Source organism: Amblyomma americanum, chromosome 9 (assembly GCF_052857255.1).
Source record: "Amblyomma americanum isolate KBUSLIRL-KWMA chromosome 9, ASM5285725v1, whole genome shotgun sequence".
In the NCBI taxonomy this organism is placed as follows: Eukaryota; Metazoa; Arthropoda; class Arachnida; order Ixodida; family Ixodidae; genus Amblyomma; species Amblyomma americanum.
In genome coordinates, this window is record NC_135505.1 from 22,868,449 (window position 1) to 22,896,281 (window position 27,833).

The window sequence follows — 27,833 nt, forward strand, 5'->3', positions numbered from 1 at the left end:
CGCCAGCTGTCGCGCGTTACATTGCGTGTTTTGTCGCCTTGTTTATGCTAGGACATTGTACAGTGCGCCTCATGCCTTCATAATTTACAACCAACAAGCCACCTTTGAAACCTCAGTAATTTAATAGACGCGGCTCCTTAGAGCACAACTCAATTTCATCTGATTTGCACCTTGCATGTTGCTCGAACTGCCCGTAGATATTTTTTAGGCCGGTGCAGCTGGCACCGTGCACATCTTTCTATGCACTGCTTGTGTAAGTATTTGGACAGTTTTTTCTTCCTCTACTATAGACGCTTCTTATAATCACCGAGTAGAAACTGATTTTAGTAGCCTACACTTTCTGAAGTTCATTACCCATTTCCGTGAAAATAAATCATTTGTTTTTTCGTAATTTAGTAAGCTCTCTGATGACGAAAACTCTTGCTCATATTTCGTTCACTCAGGGCACTGTTCTTCCATTATTGTGTTGTTTTTTGCGAAGGTTTGTTAGTGGCTAGGCATCTTCTCACAAATATGTGTCCTGAATTAGAGTGCATTCTTTGATTCCGCAACGAGGTTCAGCTCTTTAACCATGGGCGCAATGTATTCTTTTTGCTGTGATTTAGATATGTTCCTCATCTTATGCACACATTTCCGCTCATGGCTTGCTACTAACCCGCATAATAATCGGCATTAACACCTCTTTTTGGTTTGGTTGGTGCATGCTTGAATAGGTGAAAACAATTAGCCTCAGACCATGCACATCACAAGAAATAACAAAGACGAGACGCAAGCGCTTGTATCTTGTCTTCGATATTTCTTGTGGTGTGCATGATTTGACGCTACTTATTTCACCATAATACTCGGCATTTGGTTTATGCTATTACTAGCAGATGGTCCCCTGAGGTGTCACCTCTGAAGCTCCTGCACTGTGGTCATCATTTCCAGAACGTTTATGAACACGATTGAAAGCCCACTCTTAACGCGACTGACATTGTATACTCTTATAACTGTGCAATTACTGTCGAGAGGCTCCCTGTGGTTCTACCTTGGCACCTCCTGCGCTGTGCTTACCGATGCTGGAATGAGCAGCGTGCGTTGCCCGCACGCAGACCCGCATCCTGGTGACCCACCGGCTGGCCGTGTTGCCCCAAGTGGACATGGTGCTCGTGCTGGGCGGCGGCAAGATCAGCGACGTGGGCACCTACGACGAGCTGCTGACGCGAGGTGGCGCCTTCTCCGACTTCCTGGTGCAGTTCCTTCAGGAAGGCGAAGAGACCGAGGGCGTCTCAGATGAGGACATGCAACTACTTGGGGAGATCGTCTCCCAAGTCGGCGCTTCCACAGAGCTGGCCAGGTGTGCGCGCCCATGCAGCGGAAGCATTTGCTAAATTATCTCAAACAGCGGTTTACTGGCGGTCTGGCTATGTTTCTATCCTGGGAACAGGTTTTGCGAACCCGTCAATGCTAGGCTAGCATTGTAGAGATAATGTTATTTTCTCATGCTCACTTGCACACTGAGCGTCCGCATAGTCTATGCCGGACTTAAATGCACGCAGATGACTCGCTATAGCAGGCGTCGAGTAGTCGAGTACATGGCGGGCGGTTTAGCTTTGGGCTAATCACGAATTATCGTGCACTAGCACGGTAAGCCCATGCATAGCATGACTTATGTTGACTTGTATGGGTTTTCTTGATTTGAACTGGCTTACCTTGGCTGATATTTAATAAGATGTAAGCTTGCGTGATATTCCGTAATTTCAGACTTGCACTGCAGTAGAATCGGTCATTCTTGGAGCCCTCACACCACTTCTGGCGCAGTTGTGCAGTGGTTAAGAGATGCGCCACTGCCCTGCGACAACCGGTACTACAATTGGTGGGGCTTGTGAGATCCAATTCCTTATCCTGAGGAACCACGCGTGCCTAATCATTAACTGAAGTGCCACTTGCCACGGTGGGCAGTTCGCCTGCAAACCGGACGGCAGGTTGTCTCGACGTCATAAGGTCACGTGACCTGGGTGGCCCATTTTCCACCCGGATGATTGGCATCCAGCACTTCCAGATAGCGTACGGATCACAAAGGCCCTAGTGCTAGCGCACTAAAATAAAGTGAGACCCACCAATCGCAGTAATCGAAACGGAACGATTCATTAGTCAATCTGCTTTGCGAGTCGAGTTGCATTTGTCTAGTATGTGCCGCCTGCCGGAATAACTTGTGAACGTTCGTGCAATGCAGGCAGTTCTCCAGGTTGAGCGCAAACGAGAGTGACTCCACGTCGGACACCGAGCGGCGCGCTAGACGGCGCCGCACGTCTTCGTCCCGCAGCGCAGTCGAGAAACCCGGCCAGAGTAAGGGGAAACCTGAGAAGCCGGAGAAGGCACCGATTGCATCCGGGGCCAAGTTGACGGAAGAGGAAAGCGCCCAAGTGGGCTCGGTGAGTTTCGACGGTCACTTTGCGGCGAGCTCCATCCAGGGAAGGGGCATTGGCTGGCGCCCATGTATTTAACCCAGCAGACCTACGTTAGAATGCGCTGCAAGCCTTACTGTCTGCAGCTGCGAGCTTCCAGGTAGGAACGAAGGTTCTGTGAGAACGCATAGTGGTGGTGCTTTGATATATATTCCTGGCTATCGACAAAGTTGCGTAGCGCCGTGAAAACGTCAGTCGTAGTTACCGTCCTCGTAATATGCATGCTGGAGCCACAAGATCAAGGACGCGTCATTCGCCAACATCGCTTTAAGATGTTTTCGATGAGATCTTTTCACTTAAGCAAAAAGTTACACTACCTTTGCCTAGCAATTCATTGGGAGATTCCTCGTGCGCCTTCAGTAATTAAGCTCTAATTGCGACCGACGTTTCCCGGTGCCATGAAGAGCAGGCGTGCGCAATTTCTTTCCTGTGGTCTTCCGCACGCCTGTTTATTTGGCAAAATTTCAGCAGCGGCCTTGCCCTGCGTAAATTGGAAACCTTCCTTTCTACAGTAATAATATCCTGATGTATTAATCGCTAACCACATCTCTATGTTTCAGGCTTTTCGGATGTTTAAGTTTCTGGTTGCACCGCGCGGGCGTTGAATGGGTTTAGTTTTGGGCGCCTGAACATAGTCGACTACGTTTAAAGGACGCTGCTAACACCTTGGCGAAGACTTCACTTAGCGGCCCTGTCATTATGGTTCTCTTACCAACCTGTGAGAACATTACTTTAGCTAGCGTCCGCAGTATGATGCTTGATTCGCTGAATACGCACCCACTTCCTTTCCTGGTAGCAAGCACATTCGTGTACATTACAACAAAGAGCGCAAAAACACAAAGGCGGAAAGGACATACGACGGCGCATTCGTATACCCTGAGGAAGGAAGATGATCTCGCATGCTTGAAGTCTATTTCACGCAGCTACATTGTCGAATTCCGCAATTGGGTTTCTACCTCCACAGACCTTGTCTGACGGTGTCCCCTGCGCGCAACTTCTTGTGCGGAACCAGATATTACAGAACACACTATCTGCAGTCCTGTCGTCACTTTCCTCTGGGGTTGCTTTCCAATGGGCTTCCCTTTTGGGCACGGGTGCAGAAATGTGTATTCCTTCGCACAAAACAGAAAATCAAGAAGGCTCATTTATTAGAATTTTTCTCTATTAATATTTCATTGCGCTATAATTTGTAGTGGTCATTCCCCGCATTTAGCCGTTGTGCGTTTGTATGCTTGTCTGAAACCTTCTCTGTGGAAGGCTGCCCACCTGCACACCTTTAAGGTTGTGATTACGTCACGAGGACACTTGACTCGGGTGGCAGGTGGGCGATAGACAATGAAAAACAATGACCACACAGAGCCAACACACCTAATTCGGATTTGGGCTAATTCTGTGCGAAACGACCGTCATTTTTTTATTACATATTATTCCCGCGATTCATTCCTTTTAATTTCCAGCAATTTTTCTATTTGCGCTAATAAATGAACGTTATGCTTTGAAAACATCACGACGATATGTTTTTGAGCATTACAATGTCGCTACAGGCTCTTGGCCTTCATCCCAAAATCGATGTGCACCAACTGCCAGCGAATGTACTCGACCTTTGTCCACTGAAGAGGCTGGTCAATGAGTGATTAGTGGTCATGTGTGCCATGGAGTAGGCATACCCTTAAAGAGATGGTAGGGGGCAACAGCCATCGTCCTCACTTCTACGCACCTGATTCTGTTTTTCTGTCAGAGCGAGGCCTCTGCTTACGTCTGCCTCGAAGGAAGGAATTCTGATATTAAAGCTGCCGATCCCGAGAAATCTCGGCGAACTACTTCGTGCACTTTTACGAGATAAAACTAGCCTAAATTCTGGTGAAAAACACCCATTGAGAGCAACCATTATAATAAATTTGTTTCTAGGCAGCTTTCGGGCTTAACACAAGTAAAATACTCGTCATCACACAGGATCTGTGCGCATCATCTACCGTGCCACCTCAGTTATTTCGTGTTCATAGTACTGTTGCACTTAAGTCTCTTCGTTTTCACTTAAACCACGGGCAAAACGACATAAATGCCGGCTCAAACAAGTTGCACCTTCGAAGACAGAATTTTCCTCCCCACACTATGCAATCTGCACCGAATTCTTGGCGCATGATTAAAGCAACGACTGTTGGCCCATCAGTGCCGTTTTTAATGAAGATAGAACTCACACCCGCCAGGCATGTGGTACGTCTGAGAAAATAGTCACTTCTTTTTTATTTTACTGATACTGTCAGCCCTGTAGAAGGGTTGTTACAGGAGTGGAAACCACACAAGAAAAGGAAAAGCAAGCAATTCCAACAAATCGAATAGGGCTAACGCGAAAGCATACAAACAAGTGATCGCGCTGGATAACTCAAGTATGCAGTTATACGTATGAGTTCGCACTGATTACACAGCACAGCAGAAATGTATGCAATCTATACAGCACACCATGGCACACACAGACACAATGCGAAGCTCAAGCGCGCTTAAATATATTGGAAGGACAATGCTATACACAGAAAAACAATAAGTGAAAAGCACAAATTGGTTAGAACACTGAACTTGCGGAATATATAACGCTGTCTAAATTATTCAAAAAAGCATTCAGGGAATCGGACTTCACTAGTGAGTCGGGAAGCACGTTCCATTCCTTAATAGTTCTAGGAAAGTGTACTTAAATGCATCGTTACGGGTTACTGAAGACTGAATATACATGGTGGTAGCGTGTAGAGGTTTCATTAGTGAGAATGTCAAAATAGTTGCCGCTGTTGATTTTTATTCCGTTGTTTATAATAAATTTCAGCCTGTCATACTACATCCTTATTTCTGAATTGGGAAGGTTTGCAAGCTGACGTAACTTTGAAGTCGAGTGAAATTAACCATATTTGTTAAATATAAACCGTAAAGCTAAAATCTTTCCGTACAGAAGTTTACGGAAGGTGAATAAATCGCTCATTATGATCACAAAAGATATTTTCGTTGCTCGCGATGAAGCCCATCAGACATCAAATCAGGGGTCACCGAAGGGTCATTTGGCAAGATGGCCGATCAGTGGTCTTGGCACTCTGCTTTTGACCTCGCGGTCATGCGTCCTATACCCAACCGAGTGTCCTCTATTTCGAAATTCAACAACGCGAATACACTTCCCAAGAATGATGCACGCAGCACATTGCCTGCTTCGGGCTCCTCTTGCACCAAACAGAGCCCGAAAGAGAGTTTGTCATGTGAAGAGCACACTTTGTACAAGTTCCAGGCATCTTTGCCACTGTGTACCTGGCGCAAGGTTGTTTTCATCAATGCGATGAGAGCTAAACTTGCACGAGCGGGAGCCGTAGGTGCGGTGACAGTGTTGTGCTCTTCCATTCGCTGCGTGCAGGTCAAGTGGTGGGTGTACCTAGCATACATCAAGGCCATGGGCAAGTGGATGACGGTGGTCACCTTCGTTTCGTACGTCTTCTCGCACGCCTTCAACATTATGGGCAGCTACTGGCTCAGCCTGTGGAGCAACGACGCGCTCGACCCTGTGCTGGCCACCGATCCGGAGCAGCGAAACTTCCGTCTCGGAATGTACGCCTTGTACGGCACCATGGAAAGTGAGTGCTCCTGCTACACGCCGTGATTGCTAGTTGAGGCACTGACAGCTGGGATGCATAGCATCGTTGCCGGCGCGATAGTGTGTTCAGCGGGATCTTAGTCGAAGGGTTATTAAAAGCTCAAATTTAATCCAGTGCAGAGAATTGAGCCATGGAAAGGAGCATGAGAACAAGTAACCTTGAGACCAATAAGTGTGGTTGTTGGGGAACTAACCTCTTCAATTTTTGACATGGCTGAAGTTAACAAGGGTTTTACTTTCAAAGGGCATCCTAACTTTATTAATCGCAGTGTCATGTACACGCATCTGACCCAAATTTCATTAATCATCTTATGGGAATAGTGGGTGCTTTTTGGCTTCATCGAGAACTAAGTCCTTTTTACGCTCCGGATCGACTCCTGCATGACATACCGAGGGTCCTGAGTGCACCAAGGGCTCCTATTCGAGAGATGTTATTTCTCTTGCCATAAACGTTTTTTCGCTCTGCAACCATTCAACGGTGCTAAACAGTCTGCAAGTTTGATTTGATTCGACATGCGTGATTCTTACTGAAGCATTATCGGCACTTGAGCTCCTATTCCCTCCTTGAAATGAAGCATAGTGTAACCAGTGAAGAACAAGGCTTGTCAGTTGCTCATAGTTCGGTTCTGTTTTAATAAAACCTGATGCCCCCTCAGGTGAAAAAGCTTCAATGTGGGAAAAGATGCAGAGGCCGGCCGGAGGGGTGTGCAACCTGTTGCTCCCTATCAACGTAGTATGCACACACCCAGGTGCCCAAGTTTCCTCTTACAGGGTGCAGGGGTCCAGTCTGGTGACTGGACCGTCAATGGATGTGATCCCGTCTTGTTGTTTGTGACATATGCAGCTGCATGGTAACAAAACACTCTCGTTTTACTGTGATGAATGAAAAAAACGTTGATTGAATTGGGCGGGAAGGAACATAGATGTAGAAGGACTACTCTATAGGCGAAAAGCGAGCGAAGTGGGCGAGGTGGGAGCATTGGATTACTGGTCGCTAAATCACTCGATAGATACCAAATAGAAGCGCGAAGGACGGAGGTGGGATCGATAACCGCCGTCTTACACGGCTTCTGGCGGTCGTGATTCGTTACTGTTTGAAAAAGTAGATGACCCTGTTTTGCACCTTTTTAGAGAAACGTCTGTTTTTGTGGCAGTGGAAGACACAGTATATAACTTTCTGTTTTCTCGATGGAGAGCTCAACCGCGCCTTGAGAGAAGGCAGGAAGGTGGGAGTGAAAGAGAAAGAGGTGCTGTTGTGGAGGGCTCCAGAAAAATTTGATCTTTTGGGGATCCTTCACGTGCTCTGACATCGCATAGCACATGCGCGCCTTCTGCGTTCCACCTCCATTGAAACGAGTTCGCTACTTGGAAATGAAAACATGGTGGCAAGATGACTTGGCTTGACATGCACGCATTGATACCTGGTGCATTGATATGTGCACGGTATATCAACACAAGACTGGAGCAGTGATTCATGCGACAACTAAGGGAGAGGCTGGCGGTGGCTGTTAGCGGCCTCAGGCTTTACTGCTTCTCTTTTTACCTCTTTTTCAGCTATCTTCATCCTCGTGGCTAGCATTTCTCTGAACCTGGCTGCACTTCGAGGCAGCAAGATTCTGCACGCCGGCATGCTCGAACGGGTTCTGCGTTCGCCGATGTCATTCTTCGACACCACACCGATGGGCAGGATTCTCAACAGGTGTGTGTTTTCTTACTCGTCGTAGTGGAAACTATTTCCTGCAGGGTAAGAAAGGCTGAAAACCGCATAGAACTGCAGCGCTACCGACACAGAAAAAAGAAAGATATGCGCACACAGCGCAGTGCTTGCTCATGTTCTGTTCTTGTACGAAGCTAGTTCAACCACTGTGTATTACAGTCTCCGCTGAGCTTTTCTTCCAGCGGCCGCTGTTGGGACTTTTTACCTCAAGCTTCTCCAGTGTATGCTGGAAGCGGAAATATTGTTAATGCTACAATCATATTAACACCTTTCTTAAGGTCCTTAAAAGTAACGGGGTGGATTGCAAGAGCAGGCAATGCATAGCAGGGTGCGGCCGAAAGTCTGGTGGGCGGATGAGATTAAGAAATTTGCGGGCATACGGTGGCCGCAGCTGGCGCAGGACCGGGTTAATTGGAGAGGCATGGGAGAGGCCTTTGCCCTGCAGTGGGCGTGGTCAGGCTGGTGATGATACTGCAAAGTGGAGAACTGAGAGAGAGCGATGCACGACCGAGGCATTAAGCTTAGGTGAAGCAAAATATAATACATGTCCATCTGGAGGAATGAATTTAGGGAACGGGAGAAGAGCGCATTAAGGAAGACCAGCAGCTTCAAGTAGCTTGGCTAATTTGTTCTCGAGGACGGAGCGATTGATATAGAGGTTGCATGCAGGATACAGACGCGATGAAGCAAGAGTGACATGCCAGGAGTGCAATATGACAGTTTACGAGGCAGTTGCGAGACCGGACGCGATGTAAGTGCTGAAGACAGCAGCTGTGAAAAAAAAGTATTGTCAAGAGAACGGAAGCAACGAATTTGAGAATGCTTAGAGGGACGTGTGGTGTCAACAGGACGGATGGAGTGGCAAATACGAAGTTAATCCCTGTGCGCTTCAACACTTACCAGCACGCAGTCTACTCTCAGCATTAAAGCGACAAAATGAAAAGACTGACACTTTACCCAGCAAACTGCACTTCCGTCCCTTCAAAATATGGCCCCTAAGTCCAAGTTGCCGTCGCATGATTATTTGGAATTTATGTGGCATTCTCAATACTGCATTGTTTTAGTCGGTGGATACTGAGTTTATTGTGGTCTTGTGTAGCTTGCTGCCATTTATCCTAGTGCAATGCATTTTGGCGCAAAAATATGCATTGCTATTACAGGAGAAAATGCAAGCCTCTTGGGCTGTACGCGTCGAAATTTTGGCCTATACAGTTTAGGACAACTGGTTACCGGTAATTGGTGGCTTGTCTTTTTCAAACACAAACCACGGTGACTATTTCACTCTATTAATTTGCTTGCAAGCAGCCATTCTTCCAGTTTTAAATTAGATTACGAACTACTTATGCTTAGGCAGCACTGGTAATTCTTAGGCAACATGTGGACACGATTAAATGTTCTGACGCACCACATTGTGTCCGTTTTAGTAAGTTAAGAAATGGAAGACCTGTTTGTTATTGTGCTATTGAATCATTGCACCCTGAAGCTATTGAAATTGGTGCCTCGACATTGACGCATCGGGTCAGTTTAATCGGTGTACTCAGTGCAGAAACCATTTCTTTTGGCACAGGTTTTCGAAGGACATCGATACTGCCGATGTGACACTTAGGTTCAACCTGAGGATGCTGTTGATGCAGTTCTTCAGAACGGTTGTGTCGTTTATCCTGATCTCCATGGAGAACCCAATTTTTCTGGCTGCTGTCATTCCACTTCTCGTCATCTACTACTTTGTTCAGGTAACCGAAAAACCCTCCTTTGAGAAGCGATAGCGACGCGATGTTTTTAAAACCACATTTTGAATTTGTGCTACAGCCGACCGTGCTTTAAATTTGGGAGTTACCCCAGTGGTTCCTAATGATTTCAGCATCCTTCTCTCAAACGAGAGGTGCAGGGTTCGATCCTCAGTGCTACCGGGTATCCACCGGTGATACAATGGGTACAAGTGTCCCCCGGCCTGTCACTTGGCTTCTTTAGAATGAAATGCATCGCTAATGGGTCTTTGACCCAACCTTTAGTAGATCAAACACATCTTGTGCCAAGGAGCTATTTGGCCACACTTGCCCTTGCGCCATAAGAAAAGATCCAATGTACACAATGAACATTGCCAATACCGGATGGAAAGGAGCTCATTTTGGTTTGTGAGGAAAATTTGTCGAGTTGATAAGAATAGGGAAATACAAAAACCCTTGAATTGTTGGGGTTAGCGTCCCAAAGCGACATAGGGGCTGTATATGGGATGCTTCCTGGAGGCACCCGGAATAATTAAGACAGTCACCAAACGCCTAAATTAGTTCAAAGCAGCGTGACACATGAAGTATTTATTGCATGCGCACGTGGGCACTTCTGAATGCGCATATGCGTTCGTCTCGACAGAAATTCTACATCGCCACGTCGCGCCAGCTGAAGCGGCTCGAGTCCATCTCGCGGTCCCCGATCTACGTGCACTTCTCGGAGACGGTGTCCGGCGGCAGCTCGATCCGGGCGTACGGCGCCGGGGAGAGGTTTGTGGCCAGGTCCAACGAGCTGACCGACGTCAACCACAGCAGCTTCTTCCCGAGCATAGCGGCCAGCAGGTAAGCCGGGGCTCCAAGCACTTGCCTTTACTCGATGTAGGACTTAGTGAAAGGGAAGCGCACTGAACTCAAGCCCGTTCTTGGCGCAGCCGCAGGCTTCCGAATAAAGCTGAATTTTCGCGGTATAAGGAGTCCTGGCTATCAATGACCGCTTCCGCTGTCAGAGATTTCGGAAGGGAATCGTAGTTGACTGTCGGGCGTGTAAGTAGTAAGAGAGCGCCACTGCAGTTCATCTTAAAACCGGTGTCATAGGGACAGCCGAAATGGGGTTCGTAGCTCCTGTCGCTGAGACAAGTGGGGTCATTCTTATCTTGTTCTGCTCTTCGGCGTCAGTGGCAGTGTGTGACAAGCCCAGCAGAAAACACAGCTGTGTGAAGGCGGCGATAAGCAAAGAACTCTAGAGACTAATGGACACAACGCTGAGTGGTAACACTGTTCCTTCAAACAGCGGATATTTGGTAATGTTTGTGGGCCTGTTGATTGGCTATACTCCACTCGTTGCGGCACAAGAACGCTATGCGTTGTCCTCCCTTACCGTGTCTCGTCAATCGCTCTGTAGTCTTGGAATAGAGCTACTGACTCGCCCAGCATGACGTCTTGACGCACATGAACCCTTGTGAGAGCTGAAATAAGGCACGGGAGCGTATACCTGTGTCATTCGTGCTGTCGGTTCAGACTGCTGCTCACTGCAGTTGGAACAGTGTGCTCAGCAGGGAACGAATGCGGGCTAATAATGATATCCTAGTCAAAATCAAGAGGAAGAAATGGGATCGGGCAGGGCACGTAATGTAATGCGCTGGTCCTTAAGGGCAACAGAGTGGATTCCAAGGGGAAAGAAGCATAGGATGGGGTGGCAGAAAGTTAGGTGGCCGGATGAGATTAAGAAATATGCATAGACAGGGTGGGCGCAGCTGGCACAGGACAGGGTTGAGTCGAAAGAAATGGGAGAGGCCTTTACCCTGCAGTGGGCGCCGTCGAGCTGATTATGATGATGATATAGAAGAGAAGAAACAAGCGATCCACTAAACCACCTTCGAGATGCAGACGCGATGGACACCTTGGGAAGGTTGGTTTTTTTCACCATATCTTGCTGTGCACTGCCACTTCTGGAAAATTATTACTATTGCTTTTTCCCAGACTACGCACGCCTCTCGGTTTTGTGCAATGTACTGCTCGTTTAAAGTTCTTGTAGAATCCCTGTGCGTTTTTACAATCACAAAACTGCATGCTCGCAGAGTTGTTTTTTTTATCTCTGTTAACTGTCGTCACTCCAGATGCATCGCTGAAAGCGTTTGTGACAACGCGATCATGAGTGCCTGCGTCGAGAGCCGCCGACGACCGCCGCATTGGCACTCATTGGCACGTGGAATGTGGTGGTGTGTTTAGAGCACGTAACACCTTGGCAGTGTTTCTGTCAAGTGCGACTGCCAGCCTCGGGACAAACTATACCGCGATCTTCTCTTGCGTTTGCCAGGTGGCTGTCCATCCGTCTGGAGTTCCTCGGCTACAGCATCGTGTTCATAGCCGCGCTGCTGGCGGTGCTCACCCGGGAGACGCTCTCGCCGGGTCTCGCTGGTCTCTCAGTGAGCTACGCGCTTACGGTGGGTACCAGAAACAGTTGACTCTTTGCTGGTCATGTGCGGCGTTGAAGGCGCCAGCTTGTGAACGAAATTTATCATAATGTAGCGCTTACAGCGCGTATTTGATTAATGTAGGGCACTACCGGAGCCCTTATTCTCTGCTCGCACCCTAGCCCTATCTGCGTTTGCATCTTTTGCAGCTTTTGGTTATACATAAATATAGGTCTGCAACTCTTCAAACTGCCTTTCTATGTATATCTCGTAACGACAGTGCCATGAGCTATGCAAGTTCAAGCATAGTGAACATTTTGGGAAGAGTTATAAAGCTGAGTTGATACTTGCCAATGCTAAAATGCAATTAGGTTGCGCATACGCTATGGCTAGCTGGTGAAAAATTGTTGAAAATAAGTGCAGAACCGGATGAGGAGAGCAGGCACAGAGATGAAACTAACTATTGAAAACTAACTTCAAACTAGGCACAAAAATAACATGACCTGGAATGTCTTAGCAAAGTACTGAAGAAAACCCTACGTTGCGGGTAGAAACAGTGCCAGCAGTAGCTTCGCGGAGTGAATAAACCAGCGGTTAGCTTCCGTAAAACAGCGAGGATTCTGCGTAAAAGCCGCATCATTCATCGTCCGAATTTCTGCGCAAACCTGCCCCGGCAAAACGGAATAAGCGAACGTTCCTCTTTTCTGTATTAAGTGCTAACAAACATCACGGATACACATAGGTCTTGTGAAGAACGCGGGTTCGATTCCGGCAGCAGTGGTCACATTTTGATGGAGGCCAAATGCTAGAGACCTGTGTACGGTGCGACGTCGGTGCACGTTAAAGAACGCCAGAAGGTCGAAATTATCTGGAGCTTACCACTACGGCGTCAGTCATAGCCCGCATCACTTAAGGACGCAAAAGCCTATAAATCAACCAAACGAGGTTTAGGCCTTGCATCAAAGTTTCGGGTCACAATTTTTCCGGATAACTTTTCTACAGCTCTTCAGAGCATACATCCTGCTCCGAAGCACGAAATTTTTTTTTTTCAGAGGCAGCAAGTTACAAACCCAGAAACGGTCATAATAAATTTAATGAGAGGACTTATGCAGCGATTGAGTTTGAATTGCCTCAATTATTAGGTTGCAAGGAAAGTAACCGTAATATTCACAACATGTTATCTTACCAAACCACTTGGTTGCAATTCCCTTATTTTCCATGTTTAGAAGCGCCATGCGGTAAACACCATCTTGACCACTTCATTATCTTCACTCATTCTCTCCGCAGGTGACGTCCACTTTGAACATGCTTGTTCGGGCGACGTCCGACACGGAGACAAACTTGGTGGCAGTCGAGCGGTGCTTTGAGTACACGCGCACTCCGCAGGAGGTAAGAGATTGCACTTCCATCTATGGCTGCGTGACACTGCGTGTGAGGCAGGCGCTGTGAACTCACGCCCACAGGAATGAGTGGGTTGAGCGAAAAGTGTCACTGGCAACAGGAGGGCGCAAATGATGATAGTGGGCGGAGAAGTAGGCAGACATAGATCTCACTTCCAGGCACTAGTTAACGTGTGTAGTCTACTAAAGTAACCGAACAAAAGGGTTTGTTACTCAGCCGTGTAGCGAAGCACTTATGGCACCACTTAAGCTCTAAATCTGTGTATGTTAAGAACCCTTGTCCTAACTTTTAGAGACCTTTTGGCCTTCAGGGATGCTCTAGAAGAGCTCAATTATGTGGCTCAGAAGCGAACTCAGTTTCCTGTAATTTTTGAAACCACTGCACATAAAGAGCAGGATTGTAAACGAATAACACCATCTGCCAGGCTAGTTGGTTGCAATCCATATGTATCAGCCGCAGAACACTACTCTTTACTAATGCATGCAGTGCATCTAAGGTGCAGTAATTTCGGTCAAGAGGGCAATTACTCGTTAGCAAACAACTGAGGGCAGACAATCGACAAAAAAGCAATTCAGCGTTATGAATCTTTGCACTCGAGGTAAACTTGTACTGGTCCAGGGTTTAAACCGGAGACTAGCGCCTGTAGAGGACAGTCGACCTGCCGTCTAGTTTAACCAGAGCATGCATCCTGTAACGATATATGAAATTTCCATTTCATTTTTTCAGTCGTTGTTTATTTGCAGAATTTCTTTCAAAATGCAGAACGGTTGCTGGACCCATAGCCATTGGCTAGAAAAGGGTCCAGTGATGACATATGATACAACTTCTAACGCAGCAGATGAGGAAAGCAATTAACAGGTACAAAAAGTAATTCTTGACGCACACAGCATAGGCAATGCAATAATATTCAGTCACAATTTCATTTAAACATCACAATAGTTTTCAGAAAGGCATTTCTTTAGAGCTTAACTAAACTTATAGGCTTGCTTGATGGGTACTGGCAAAGAGTTCCAGATCAGGGCTCCGTTAAATTTTGAGGCTTTTCCCGTGCACATTATGAGATGGAGGCAGGTTAAAATTATGATTAGGTGAGGTCCTGTATTTCGTAATGGGAGTTTAAGCAAAGCTATGCGAAAAGGATCTTTGGTCTGTAAGATTCTGTGTAAAGTTCATGGAATTTTTAATTCATATAATGCACTGAACGGCAGCACATGGACAGAATTATGCAGGGATCTTCTGGATTGACCGCGACTTGAAAATGTAATAATTGGTAATGCACGTTTTTGCAGACGGATTACAGGTTCGAGGTAAGTTGTGAAAGTGGCACCTCAAGACACAATGCAGGGAGAGGTGACTATGAAAGAAGGAAAACTAAACAATGTGTATGAAGGGATATGCCAAACATTTACGATCTTTAAGTGGAACATAGGATGCATATACGAGCTTCGAACGAAGGTGTTTAATAGTCCAGAGTTTGACAGAATACCATCTGGCGAGTGGCAAGCATCTCTGTAGATATGAGGTAACACACAGTGCGGTGTTCAACATAAGAATTTTCTCAAAATAAACAAACAATACAAAGTACATCTAAAAATGCGCAGTGATGCACAGGGAACAAAACTAAATTAAGTATGAACAAAAAGATCGAAATGTTTACATTCGCATTGCAGGAAGAAATGCAAATGATGGCTGTTACGAAACTGGAAATCAATGGAGCGGATGTATCCTGGTATTGCGTTCCACGTTTCAACTCTGTATGGACAAAACTGAATTTGAACTTGTCACTAAGTGCGTAGAAAGGTGTCAAGTTAATTCCGTGATGCCTTCTTAATGTTTCAGGAGCAAAATTGCAGTAGTTGGAGGAGAGTGTGACTGAAGAACTCGTGTTCCAACCCAAGAATTTTAATCGATGCGGCGACATGCAGAAAGCATTATTTTCACGATTCCACAGTTAAGGGAATAATGATGCAGCATTAAGTGACTAGGACAGCAGGAGAGCACACACACACAAGCCTCCACGGTCACAACGATAAAATGTAGAATGCACAGCTTTCTCTCGACAGCCTCTAACCTATTAATCTGTGACTCTGTATATATTATCTCATGCAACGGAAGTATAATCTAAAACTGGACATATTAAGCATTTATACATTAATAGCCCTTAGTCTTTTGGAGAATTGGTTAATTTTCGCCGCAGAAAGCCTAACTTTTAACAGCTTTATTACAGATGTAATCAAAGGGATCAGTCCATGACAATTTAGGCGTGATGACCGCAGGATAGTTATACTCACAAACACTGCTTAACGTACGGCTATTGAATGAGTAACTCAAAAGTATGTTATGAGAGGACATAAGAAGTTTTATCGAATTTATTGTTAATCTGCCATGTATTGCACCAAGTACAAAACCTAGAAAGACTTCTCTAGGCAAAGATGATCGTTAGATCAATTAATCACTTCATATAAAACGCAGTAATCGGCGCAAAAACAAACGTCAGAAGAAATGTTAGGTAAATTATTTATGCATATTAAAAAGTTATCTCTCAAGCAGAAGGTCTGGGAAGTCTTGATTCGGCATTAATTGAAGCAGTCAGTAGAGCTAAAACACGCACTGGGAGAGAAGTGAAAGGAAGTTAGAAGTCCAGTTAACTAGGTGAGAATCATGAAACACAAAGCTGTGCGAAGGACAGGACACAGGACCGAAGTAGACACTGCTGCGCTCGTCCTGCCTGCATGCTTCTGTCCTGTATGCTGTCCTTCGCGCAGCTTTGTTTCATTATATTGTACAGCATTCATACAGAAGTTAATGCCGAATGAGGTGCATTTTTCTCCGAACTGATTTAACGCAGCCACAGGTACAGGGGCGGTGGAAAGAATTGCGAACAGAGTGGAGCCTAGGCACTCCGCTGCTCTCATTTCTATTCATCCTGCTTTTACTGCGGTGGTAGCAAAAAGATGCTGAGTCGTCAGTGATGTATTGTAGGACGACTTTAAAATCTTTTTCTTACCACACAGGTAAAAGCGCGATCAAAAATTCGAACAGCAGAGTGGGTAGGCACCGCGTTGTTCGCTTTTCTTTCCATCGCTGTAGTATGTTCCTAAAGTGGATGGTGCTCTTAACACAAAATCAGTGGAGTCAGATGTGCTTCACTCTTAAAAAGAGGATCTTGGAAGACTATGCACAGGATGCCTCAGTACAGGCTTGTTGTCATATTTCGGGCAGCTGAAGCAAGCGCAGGCAATGCCATTTCGTATATATGATTCAGCGAGTTTTCATCTCCATGTTGCCTGTGCAGTGTTTTTTTTTTTGTTACTGAACTTGGATGCCTCCCTCCCTTCCCGTCAGGCGCCGTGGGAGAGGCCAGACTTCAAGCCGGACGACTCGTGGCCTACGGCGGGCCGAGTGGTTTACGACGGCTACTCGACTCGCTACAGAGACGACCTCGAACTCGTTCTCAAGGGCATCAGCTGCGACATCAGACCCGGAGAGAAGGCAAGATCATTGCGCAGCGGTGCTTACCGGTCACGCAAGCACATTTCAATGCACTAATTTAGGAAGCGGCTTTTCCCATCTGTTTTCGTTATCAGGCCAGGCAGAGCACCTTAATTACTAGTTTTTGGAAATGTTTATCAAAGCTGTGACCTCAGATGTATCAGAACTTGGGTTCTGAGTAGTTGGTTGTGGTTAACAAAATTGTAGTGAACGGCGCAATGGACGGGACAAAGAACTTGCAGGTGCTGACTACACACTTGTCAAGTTGGTACTCAGTGCCTACATGTATAAATCTCCTTCGCCGTCTCGCGTTCTGCGCTGTTTTCTGGAACTCAGTGAACTAAGTATAACTTGCGGCTTTGACGTACAATCGCTAGTGCATCTTTCTTGTCGCACACTGTCCCAAGTTGACCATTTTTGATAGGGATTGCTCATTGCATGATCGTAATGCTGCTTCTATGGACACTTTCCTGGTAGTAGGGAATTCAGATAGAAAAGAGCTCGTACTGAAGCCAACGAGGAACGCGCGCGGCAAACACAGCATGCTGGACCACTATATTCGAAGACAACTGACCGCCGCTGCGGTGCAAGGCCGCGGTGCCACAGAATGCTTTGTAAGCGACATTTTTCCTGTATAAAGGGCGCAGTCGGAACGAAGGGCATAGGACCGTTCAGTCTGGGGCTTTTCACGGCTCCTGGGGAAGGCAGCTATGCACGAAGCAGCTGACCACAGAGTGATATACCAGGGTGGAGCGGTAAAATCTCTTCTATCCTGGTCTTTAGACAATACCGCGAAGGAAAGAAAGCCAGTGTGTGTGACTACCATCAACACAGCTCCTCGTAGATAATGGATACCTAACCATGGGCATAGTAGAGGTGATGAAAACAGCCGTTAATGGCAAAACTATCGCAAATGTTACGGCGGTGGTACAAACGGAAGGGCTAAAGCACACAATCAGGATGGTAAGAGAAAATTATCTTCTCTTGTCATCTTGTTCGCGCTTTTCGCGAACTTGCAGTAGGAATCAGCTGGCACAACGTTCTAATTTTTCACTCATTGCTTTTCCAACCAACTTACCATCTCATGGCCTTCCTTGTGAGCAACCAAGGCCATCCGAGGCACCTTGCTGCGAAAGTAATTTAGTAATTTAATGAGCCCCTTCAGAGAGGCGGGTATGCGCGAAAGGTTACATAGTAAACCTGTCGAGCCCCATTCGAAACCGACCGCTAAAAATGAGTACAAGCGTCCCCCGGGCTGGCACCCGGCTTTCTTCAGAGGCGTGAACTTGGGAAAAGCTCCGTGAACACTGTGATGCCCTTTGCGGACCAAGTCCAGTTTGGAACGACCACACAGCCCTCTAACGTGGCACGTACCCTTCGGCCAACGTGATTCGAACGCGAGCAAAACCTAGATGCGCTCGCGCACGCTCTAGCCCAACAGCGTCTACCTCCGTGTGAACAAAGCATTTCCTCCGCACTTGCTGAGAAGGTGGCGTCCACAGCGTCATCATGCCTGATGCAGATGTGCGCATCATGGATACCACTGTGGATATCACAGTAGTAGGCTACATTGTAGTTTATCACTGCACCAAAGGCAAATTTATTCATGGGTGTTTAACAGAGATCACAAAGAAATAAACAACAATGCATCTAACTATCACTCTAGCACGACCCCCTTTTTTACTTCTTTCCCAATTCTTGCTCTCACCCAGTTCTTTCTAAAGGCACACGCCAGATAACGATTGTCTTACTTTTTTGGGTGCGCTATTATCTTGTTAACTCACATCGCGCACTTCGGCAGTTTGCGATGAGTGTGGAGGGGGCTCTACCCGCTATGACTCACAACACCCGTAAACATTTCAAATCATTATTCTAACATAAGTTATTTGCCGGACCATTGTTCTCTCTAATTTGTAGTTCGTTACGAAGCTGTGCGAAGAAATGCGATTTCGAGAGAACGCATTAGCACCAATGATGTCAGGAACTGTTGTATGTAGGCCATAGTGAGGCCTGAAACATTCAATGGGAGAGCACTTGCTGGCATTTGTCAGGTGATGGAGAGGCATTGAGGAATGCGGGTGGTGCCGTGTTTCTCGGCTGAAATGTCTGGATAAAGCGCTTGTCGCGACGGTCCCGTATGCATGAACAGATCCAATCTAGTTTTTGCCTCGCCGACCTCTAAATGTAGGAGAAGTTGGAACAAAGTGCCACAGCTAAACAAGAACAAAAAGTCAGGAATATAGACCACAAGCGCTGGCATACAGTCGTCAAAGGCAAACGCTGGCGTCCGCGGCGCATGATTCTTGCCTTCCGTCTTTGACACTTAGTACTGGTAGCATTTCGCGTGGTTTTCGGTGCAACTGTTCAGTCCAGCTATCTGTTATGGCATATTCTTTGCGGAGCTCATTCGAGCAGGCAACTGTGCTCCGGTGCCGTGAGACTTAGTTCTAAAAAATCATGGGACGTTGTTAACCACATTCTTAAAGAAAATGCAATAGGAGATGGTAGTTGGCCCACCCCCAAATATTCCAAAGGTCCCCCAAGTTTTGAAAGTAGGCCCACACTAGGAAGTAAATTCACGTGTATTAGAGTGAATTACTGGTTGAATTCAGGTGTATTAGTGGGGATGAGAAGGTGAATTCACGTGTATTAATAGATTTCAGCGGGTGGATTAATATGGATTAGTGGGTGAATAGTGTGGATTTCATTTCATCTATCGAAACTTTAGGAGTTGCCAAATGCGGGGGAAAGAACAAGATGTAACAGCATATCGGTACCAGTCCAACAAGAACAAAAAAAAAGCGAAAAAACGAAAGAAAGGAAAAAAATCTTCATATGAGAAGACAGTAGCACAGGATCAAATTATTTGGTAAGGCAAGAAATATCATGTAAAGCACAGCTGTCTCGATAGTTTAGTGCGAAAAATTGCTCGATCTTACACGAAGCAAAATTCTCAAGCAGGGAATGCCATCGAGCTATTGAATCTGGAAAGAATGAGTCATTCATCTCTGACGTGTGGCTTTTCATGAGAACTATTGGTCGAGTGCGGTTTAGGAGCGACGGGATATTCTTGGTGGGGGCTGTAGGACAGGGTGCCTCTTAATATGGTGGTAGAAATAGGAAGAGAGGCAGAGGCGTGATATGCTGCTCCGTGATTGAAGACTTGGGAGGGAAAGGGCTCGTTTTAGTGCAGTGACGCTGGATTGATGGGAGTACTGTGACATGATAAACCGCGCGGCTCGGTTCTGAACGGCTTATAGTTCTATGGTGAGACATGCTTGTTATGTGTCCCAGATCGATGAAGCGTATTTGAGTTTCGGATGTGCATAGGTCTGATAAGCCAGTTGTCCAATTTCAAGTGTTGCTGATTTTAGGCTTCGTAGCAAATCACCAAGGGTGCGCGAGGCCTAGAAGCATTTTGCTTGTGTGAGTAACCCATGATAAGGAAGTCAGGAGAACTTGACGGTATTTGTAAAAGGAAGTTTGGGAACGAGTTGAATTGACATAGTATGGTGATATGGTATTAGTTTGGAAATAAGGTTGAATATGAGGATAAGCGGATGGGTTAGGGTGGAAGATTTTGTCGGGTCAGTGTAATGTCATATGATAATCCACTAGAAGGTACTGGAACATTATAATCCCCATTTTTAAATATAGCGGTGCTGAAGACGTCTCGACGCCTTCGACCAATCGTGAAATTTCTTTATGGATGAACTCTGCGGTTTTTGGAAGACGGCCTAAATGCTATCGCATTAAAAGGCTCCACTGCTTTCCCCCTCTCCCCTCCAGGTCGGCATCGTGGGCCGAACGGGCGCTGGCAAGTCCTCGCTCACGCTGTCCCTCTTCAGGCTGATCGAGGCGGCCGGTGGCGCCATCTGCATCGACGGCCTTGACATCTCCTACATGGGTCTGTACGACCTGCGCTCCAAGCTCACCATCATACCACAGGCAAGTTCCGCCCAACTGATTGGCACGGTTTTGAAAATTTCACTTCAATGTTAGAGAGTAAGACCCTGTGCAGAAACGTTTCCCCAAACTGTCACTTCAATAAGACATCGGAATGGTCCGATGATGCCGTCTGTGCAGCGGCGTTCAGTGAGGTTGGTGGGACGAGTATCTGAGATTTCTTGTCACGCTGTGGGTGAAGTTCAGTATTAACGACTATGTGTTTTGGACGGGGTGCTCTGAAGCGCTGGTTGGTTTTTGCTGTCATTGCTTCGGTTATTCAATTGGCCACACGCCTAATATCCCCATTGTTGCTACAACATTGCACTGCTAAAGTGCTGTTTTTTTGATAATTATTGTTAATAAGAATTTCCCAACCCTTAGGACCCTGTGCTGTTCAGCGGTACTCTTCGTTCTAACTTGGATCCCTTCGACAAGTTGGGCGATGACGAGCTGTGGCGCGCACTTGAGCACTCGCATCTCAAGGAATACGTTGCCGGCCTGGAGAAAGGCCTTGAGCACAACATCACAGAAGGTGGAGAAAACATCAGGTATGCAAACCTGACCTCTCATTGTTGAACAAAAAGGGCATCAAAATTAAGTTTCGTAAAGCACTGAACTTATTGGAACGAAACGCTATGATTTTCAACACTATTAAAGTACGTGGGGAATAGTATTCTTTTTTGAAGCTTCATGCTGTAGGTAAAATTAGTTTGCCAACCGCCGCAATAAAATATTCCGGTATAGTTATAAGACGTGTTGGCAGTGCCTTTGTTCACGTGTGGAAGCTGAACAGCTTGGTCCATCACTACAAATGAGTTTTGCATTGAGCAGGGGAAAAACCTCGAAATATTCATTCTTCTCAACCCTCCCCTTAGGAGCAATGGAATAGGGAAAAGCAGCTGGGGAGGATCAGGTAACAGCAGATCTGTTGAAGGACGGAGGGGAGATCGTGCTAAAGAAACTAGCCACTCTGTATACACAATCCCTTATGACCTCGACAGTACCAGAAGGCTTCAAGACTGCCAACATTATCTTAATTCATAAGAAAGGAGACGCCAAGGACTTGAAAAATTAGACTGATAAGCTTGCTATTCGTTGCCTACAAGGTATTTACTAAGGTAATCGCTAATAGTCAGGGCAGCCTTAGACTTTAATCAACAAAATGACCCGGCAGGCTTTCGTAAAGGATATTCCACAATAGATCATATTCACACTATCAATCAGGCGATAGCGAAATGCGCACAATATAACCAACCTCTATATAAAGCCTTCATTGATTACGAGAAAGCATTCGACTCAGTGGAAACCTCAGCAGCCATACAGGCATTGCGTGATCAGATATATATATAGCAACTGCACAGCTACCATAATCATCTATAAAGTCAGCAATGAAATTCCGATAAGGAAGGGCGTCAGGCAAGGAGACACGATCTCGCCAATGCTATTCACCGCCTGTTTACAGAAGATATTCTGAGGCCTGAGTTGGGAACAGTTGGGAATAAGACTTAATGAAGAATACATAAATATTCTGCGATTCGTTGATGACAGTGTTTTGCTGAGTCACTCAGGAGGTGAACTCCAATCATAATCAATGAGTTAGGCAGAGCAGAACGGTGGGTCTAAAATTAACATTCAGAAAACCAAAGTTTTGTTCAACAGTCTAGCAAGGGAACAGCAGTTCACAATTTGCAGCTAGGTGCTGGAAGTGGTAAAGGAATACGTCTACTTAGGGCAGGTAGTGACAGCTGATCCGGATCATGAGAGGGAAATAACTAGAAGGATAAGAATGGGGTGGAGCGCATATGACAGGTTCGCTCAGATCATGAATCGCAGTTTCCCAATACCCCTCAAGAGAAAGGTGTTAAACAGCTGTATCTTAACGGTGCTCACCTACGAGGTGGAAACGTGGAGGCTAACGAAAATGATTCAGCTTTAGGTAAGGACTACACAGTGAGCCATGGAAAGAAAAATGATAGGTGTAACATTAAGAGACCGGAAGCGGGCAGAGTGGGTGAGGGAACAAACACTGGTTAATAACATCCTAGACGAAATGGGCTTGGGCAGGGCATGTACTGCGAAGGCAAGGTGAACGTTGGTCCTTAAGGGTAACGGAGCGGATTCCAAGAGAAGAAAAGCGTAGCAGGAGGCGGCAGAAGTTTAGGTGGGCGGATGAGATTAAGAAGTTTGAAGGCATAGGGTGAATGCGGCTGGCGAAAGATAGGGTTAATTGGCGAGACATGGGAGAGGCCTTTGCCCTGGGTGGGTGTATTCAGGCTGATGGTGATGGTGATGATGGCTCCTATCCGAAGCTGCCACGTACATACATGTGGTCCACCGCAACGGAGGGTCCTAAATGAGCTCGGTACCAAGGAAACCGATTGCCGTGTAGTCCCGGATTTAGCTAGGGTTGTGTACCGCCTTTTGCCAAAAATAACCGAGCAGCCGCGCTGGCAGCCGGAGCAGACTTACAGCAGAAAGGCGGCACCGCTATTTTCGACGCTTGCTGCTGGTTCCCGGCTGCGAGTGTAAACTGCATTAACAACTCTTTTTGTGCCAGTTGGTGCATACTTGAGTTGGTGAAAAAATAGCGCTAAACCACGCAAACCAGAGCCAGGCGCTGAAACTTCGATCCTGGCCGCGGCGGTCGAATTTCGACGGAGGCCAAATTCTAGAGGCCCGTGTACTGTGCGATAACACGTCAAGAACCCCAAGTGGTCGAAATTTTTGGTGCCCTTCACTACGGCATCCCTCATCGCCTGAGTCGCTTTGGGATGTTAAAACCCTCATAAACCAAACCAAACAGGCATAAAGTCGCAAGTAAGATTTACTGAACCCAGGAAGCACCTTATATAAGGTGAAGAATCAAGCGGAAAGAAGGGTGGAATAAAAGAGTGAAAAAAGCCGACCACCTAAGCAGAGGTAAGCAAGCAGCCATAAAGCACAAGAAAAAAAAATAGGTTAGTTGATAGCTGCGTCTAAAAATTTTGAATTTCGATGCAAAAAGAGATAAAGACAGTGTTTACACACCTACTGCCAAATTACTTTGTGTGAAACGCCTACAGTTTAACACGTTGCGCCATATATGTGCTCTTGCCGAGAATATTCATCTCATTTAAGTGCACCCCGCATCCATCACAAAATATTACGTGCGCCACCAAATGTGCGTAATTATCCTTTAATTGCGATAAATTTCGGGTATGGTCCCCAAGACACTCGAAGCAGGGGCCAGTTTGGCCGACATAATACTTTCCATACGTTAAGGGGACGGCGTAGACCACTCCTACGGAACACTTAGTAAACGGCATGCCGTGCTTTATCTGGTAGCCCCGCTTTCTTGAGTTGCAGATTCGGGCACACAACTTTCCCAGCTTGTTAGGAGCCGAAAAAATGACTAATAGCATGCCTGTTGGTCACTTTCCTCAGATTGCACGAGGCTTTTTGTCAGTAAGGTACAACCAGCGGCTTCTGTGCCCTCGGACGATCCTCTCCGGTATTTCTTCGTGTTCCTTGCTTAAGTGTTTGAAGGTCGGTTTCGCAAACAGTAACAAACACTAAACCAGGGAACCCAGCCGCTGAAACCCGGCTCATCTGATTTTGGAAGCTTGCCCGCAACTGATGCAGGCACTATTTTTTGAGAAAAGACTCTAAGCAGTGCGACGCCATTGCTCTCCTAAGTCTTTGGAGTGCAGCGAACTGTAAGGCAAGGGATTTTTTACCAATTCGAGTGTAAACTGGCTGACGTAAGCCTGATTCGTCGCTCAGTATGGGAGCACTCCAAAGACCCTGCACTGTTGGCCGCACATACTACCTGCTTGCTTCTTATCATCCAAGGAATGAGGGCGAGAGTGCGGACTTACGTCACACTCGCAGCCGGGGACCGCAGCGCCAACGCTCCCGCTGGCGTCGCGGTTGCTCAGTTACTTTCGTCAAAGACGGTACATCTCGTTGAAGCACGGGATGCATTGATCTGCCTCGGACTTCTACTTGCTTGCGGGGTAGTAGAAATGTTTACAATGCCCGGTCCACCAGAGTCAAGTGCATATTTCGTGCATGCTTACGGGGCACCGATGTCTCCTCGGGAGTTTCTCAAAAGCCGCAAATTCTCTTGCGCAGTGTGGGCCAGCGCCAACTGGTGTGCCTTGCGCGAGCCCTGCTGCGCAAGTCGCGCATCCTCATCCTGGACGAGGCGACGGCCGCCGTGGACATGGAGACTGACGACCTCATCCAGGCCACCATTCGGCGGGAGTTCGCAGACTGCACCATCATCACCATCGCGCACCGCCTTAACACCGTCCTCGACTACGACAGGCGAGTGCCAATCACGGTTAAGGGGTCTTGCTTTGCAGTGGATTCGTGAAAAGAACCTGCCTTACCCGAAAATGCCCTCGAAGTTATATCTTTATGAATCAGGTAAAGACAGCTTGAGAACAGGCTTTGTTGGTATGCAGGTGATCTGTTCAAAGGTTGCGCAGAATTTCTGCTTCTAGTTGGTGACTCTGCAAGCACCGCTAGAATTTGTTATGCTTTAGCTTGTTTCGGTTGTGTCCATGGCTACTTGACCTAGGTTAGTTCCTTTTACATAATTTTCCATGCGCTCAGGGCAATGCAAAAAACAGATTGTTGCTTATGACCGCTCACAAATTACGGGACGACAGTCGTGTATTTTTGCCCTTCGTACCCGTTCCAGGCATGAGCTGCACCTCGAAGGCGGCTTTATGCACAGGTCTTGATGCCACTCGTGGCTAGCTGCGGCATCGTCCAACACTTCTATTCATATGACAGAATCATATTTGAAATCGATCAATTCGGATAGCGTAGTCTCTCAGGTGTTAGCGCCGTGTATGCAAGGCGCGAACGAACTAGCGACTTCTTGCGAAAACAGGCACACCTGTCGAAGACATCGGAAAATTTGGCTGTGTTTCCTAATTCATGAGAGTACTGGTAATTCATGAGAGTACTGGTAATTCATGAGCTAGGCATAGGACACAGAGCCGCTTAAGAAAGGAGCCAAGGAAAGACAGGTGATAACAAATCTTGACCTGGCCGTATCTGCACTCTTTTCCTGTGCCATTGTAAAGGAGGGGATACAGAAGCTGCTCTACAAAAACTCCTTGTTGCTACCCTATTGTCCTTTTGGGGTTGCGTAACCTTCGTCGTATTCGGCAGACAATGTTAATAAAGAAATGAGGGGCTTGTTATGACATAATTACGAAGGGAACAAACACACCGAAACCGTTAAGCATAGGGGAATATTCCTACTTTAAATATTTTATTCCTAATCAATGAGGAATTAAGAGTGCAACCATTATTACGAAGTACAAGAAAAATTACATGCCGCCGGCTGGATTCGAACATACGACCTCCTCGCTTCTTAGAACGGATCATTGTGTTGCAGACGTTACTGTGCGCCAAGTTACCCAAGCAGTCTAAAACGACAGCGTGAAATTCATGGAATTAGCAAAATATTACCCACCATAGGTAATTGCACAGTTGCACAAGGAGAGTATACTTCTGTCTCATTTTGCATGGTCGAGCGTTGAGTGTAAGCTGTAGCTACGAGCACCGCCTTGTGGCCACATATGTGTATGATGGCTCTTTGTGGCGCCGGTTTCCAGCAGTGTCTCTTGCATGGAAACGTGACCTGTCGCATTCGTGTATTGCAGGATCATGGTCCTGGACCGCGGTCATATCGTGGAGTTCGATTCACCACGCGATCTTCTCAAGCAAGAGACGTCGGTCTTCTACCAGCTGGCTAAGGACGCCAATCTTGTCTGATCGCTGCCAGCAACAGTCACAGTGCTTCTGTCGCCCTAGGCGCTTGCTTTTATTAAGCCTTACTATTGTTCGCATTGTTATTGCTGTCATGTATTTTTATGCGCTTATAAAACGCTTTTACGCCCCGTGTTTGAGATGGGCATAAGAATAAAACTACTTCTGCTTGGTAGAGCAGTTACTTGAAAAACCAAACGTTCGCTGCGACGGCGCGTCTTTTGATTATGTTGAACGGCCTGGAACTGTGGAAGGTAAAGAGCGGTTCGGTGTTTTTAAGGGGGCCCAGAGCCATTAGAATTCATGCAGTAGATGTTCACATTTCTTTCTGCAACTAACCAGTAAGTGGCGCTAAAGACCCACGAGCCTCAACTTAAGCAGCGCGAATGAAATGTTCAGTTTTCTCAATCTCCGCTGTTACCTTTCGAACTAGAAAAACGTCCCATCTCGCAGCTGTTAAGGCTTATTCCTAGGTTGAACGGTGACCTGTGATTACGGTGTAACCGTAAGTGCAGAGAAGAAAGCAGAGGTGGAAGGTAGTGGAGAGTGGTAGTGAGTGGCATGTGTGTCCTGGGAGCGCCTTCATGCCCTAGCATTAGAATGGACACTGCTAACAAAAATCGCAATCGCATTCTGTTCGTAGCTGATGCCGAGTGGCAACCTGCCCACCTGGCTATAACGAACTTGATATACTACCTATAGGAGCTTGCTATACTAGACCGTATACAGCGAACCTTAGTATTCCGCCTCTAGTATGACGAACCTAAGTATGCCACCTCGGCTACAACGAACTTTCATGTGTTAACGTCTTCTGTAACTAATGCTTGGCTGCAAACTCGTCCAAACGATCCACCGAAATAGGATCACTGTACAGCGAGATATACATGTTAAGCTCTAGTAACACTCATCACTAACGGCGGCGGAATGCTGAAGACCAAGTTGTTAGCATGCGCAAGCACACGCCAGATAACACTGGAACTTGCCTATGCAGGGCGTCAACGCACGAATGCATCTACTGGCTACACTTACGCCTCTCTTTGCCCGCGAATTTTGTCCTTCCAGGCCATCCTCTAGGGCATCCATAACTGCACGAGGTGCTTGGAGGTTCCAAAATTTCGTTTCTTGTTTTTTTCATCCAGACTAGAAAGCGGTAGTGAGTAGCAAGCACGTGGGGCTGAAAGCACCTTCCTTATTACGGCGTAATCGGAAGGTTCACTCAAACAGAAGTTGCAAGCGTAGTCTGCCAGTGGCGCGTGGCCCACCTACCATGGTGAGCAGGTTAGTTCACGATAC

The 27,833-nt window shown here is 46.6% G+C and overlaps 1 protein-coding gene across 1 annotated transcript in view; it reads left to right on the forward strand.

The window, feature by feature from the left end:
• LOC144104910 (ATP-binding cassette sub-family C member 3-like) overlaps window positions 1–26,715 on the forward strand; it is a 59,425-nt gene extending 32,710 nt beyond the window's left edge. The window contains exons 17-29 of the mRNA XM_077638142.1: window positions 1,092–1,336; window positions 2,216–2,414; window positions 5,836–6,052; window positions 7,627–7,771; window positions 9,357–9,522; window positions 10,160–10,359; window positions 11,834–11,960; window positions 13,218–13,319; window positions 16,677–16,823; window positions 20,613–20,771; window positions 21,153–21,319; window positions 24,885–25,079; window positions 26,435–26,715. Coding sequence (XP_077494268.1) covers window positions 1,092–1,336; window positions 2,216–2,414; window positions 5,836–6,052; window positions 7,627–7,771; window positions 9,357–9,522; window positions 10,160–10,359; window positions 11,834–11,960; window positions 13,218–13,319; window positions 16,677–16,823; window positions 20,613–20,771; window positions 21,153–21,319; window positions 24,885–25,079; window positions 26,435–26,546 — 2,181 coding nt within the window. The 3' untranslated portion in view covers window positions 26,547–26,715. The remainder of the gene's footprint in view (window positions 1–1,091; window positions 1,337–2,215; window positions 2,415–5,835; window positions 6,053–7,626; window positions 7,772–9,356; window positions 9,523–10,159; window positions 10,360–11,833; window positions 11,961–13,217; window positions 13,320–16,676; window positions 16,824–20,612; window positions 20,772–21,152; window positions 21,320–24,884; window positions 25,080–26,434) is intronic.
• The last annotated feature ends 1,118 nt before the right edge of the window (window positions 26,716–27,833 follow it).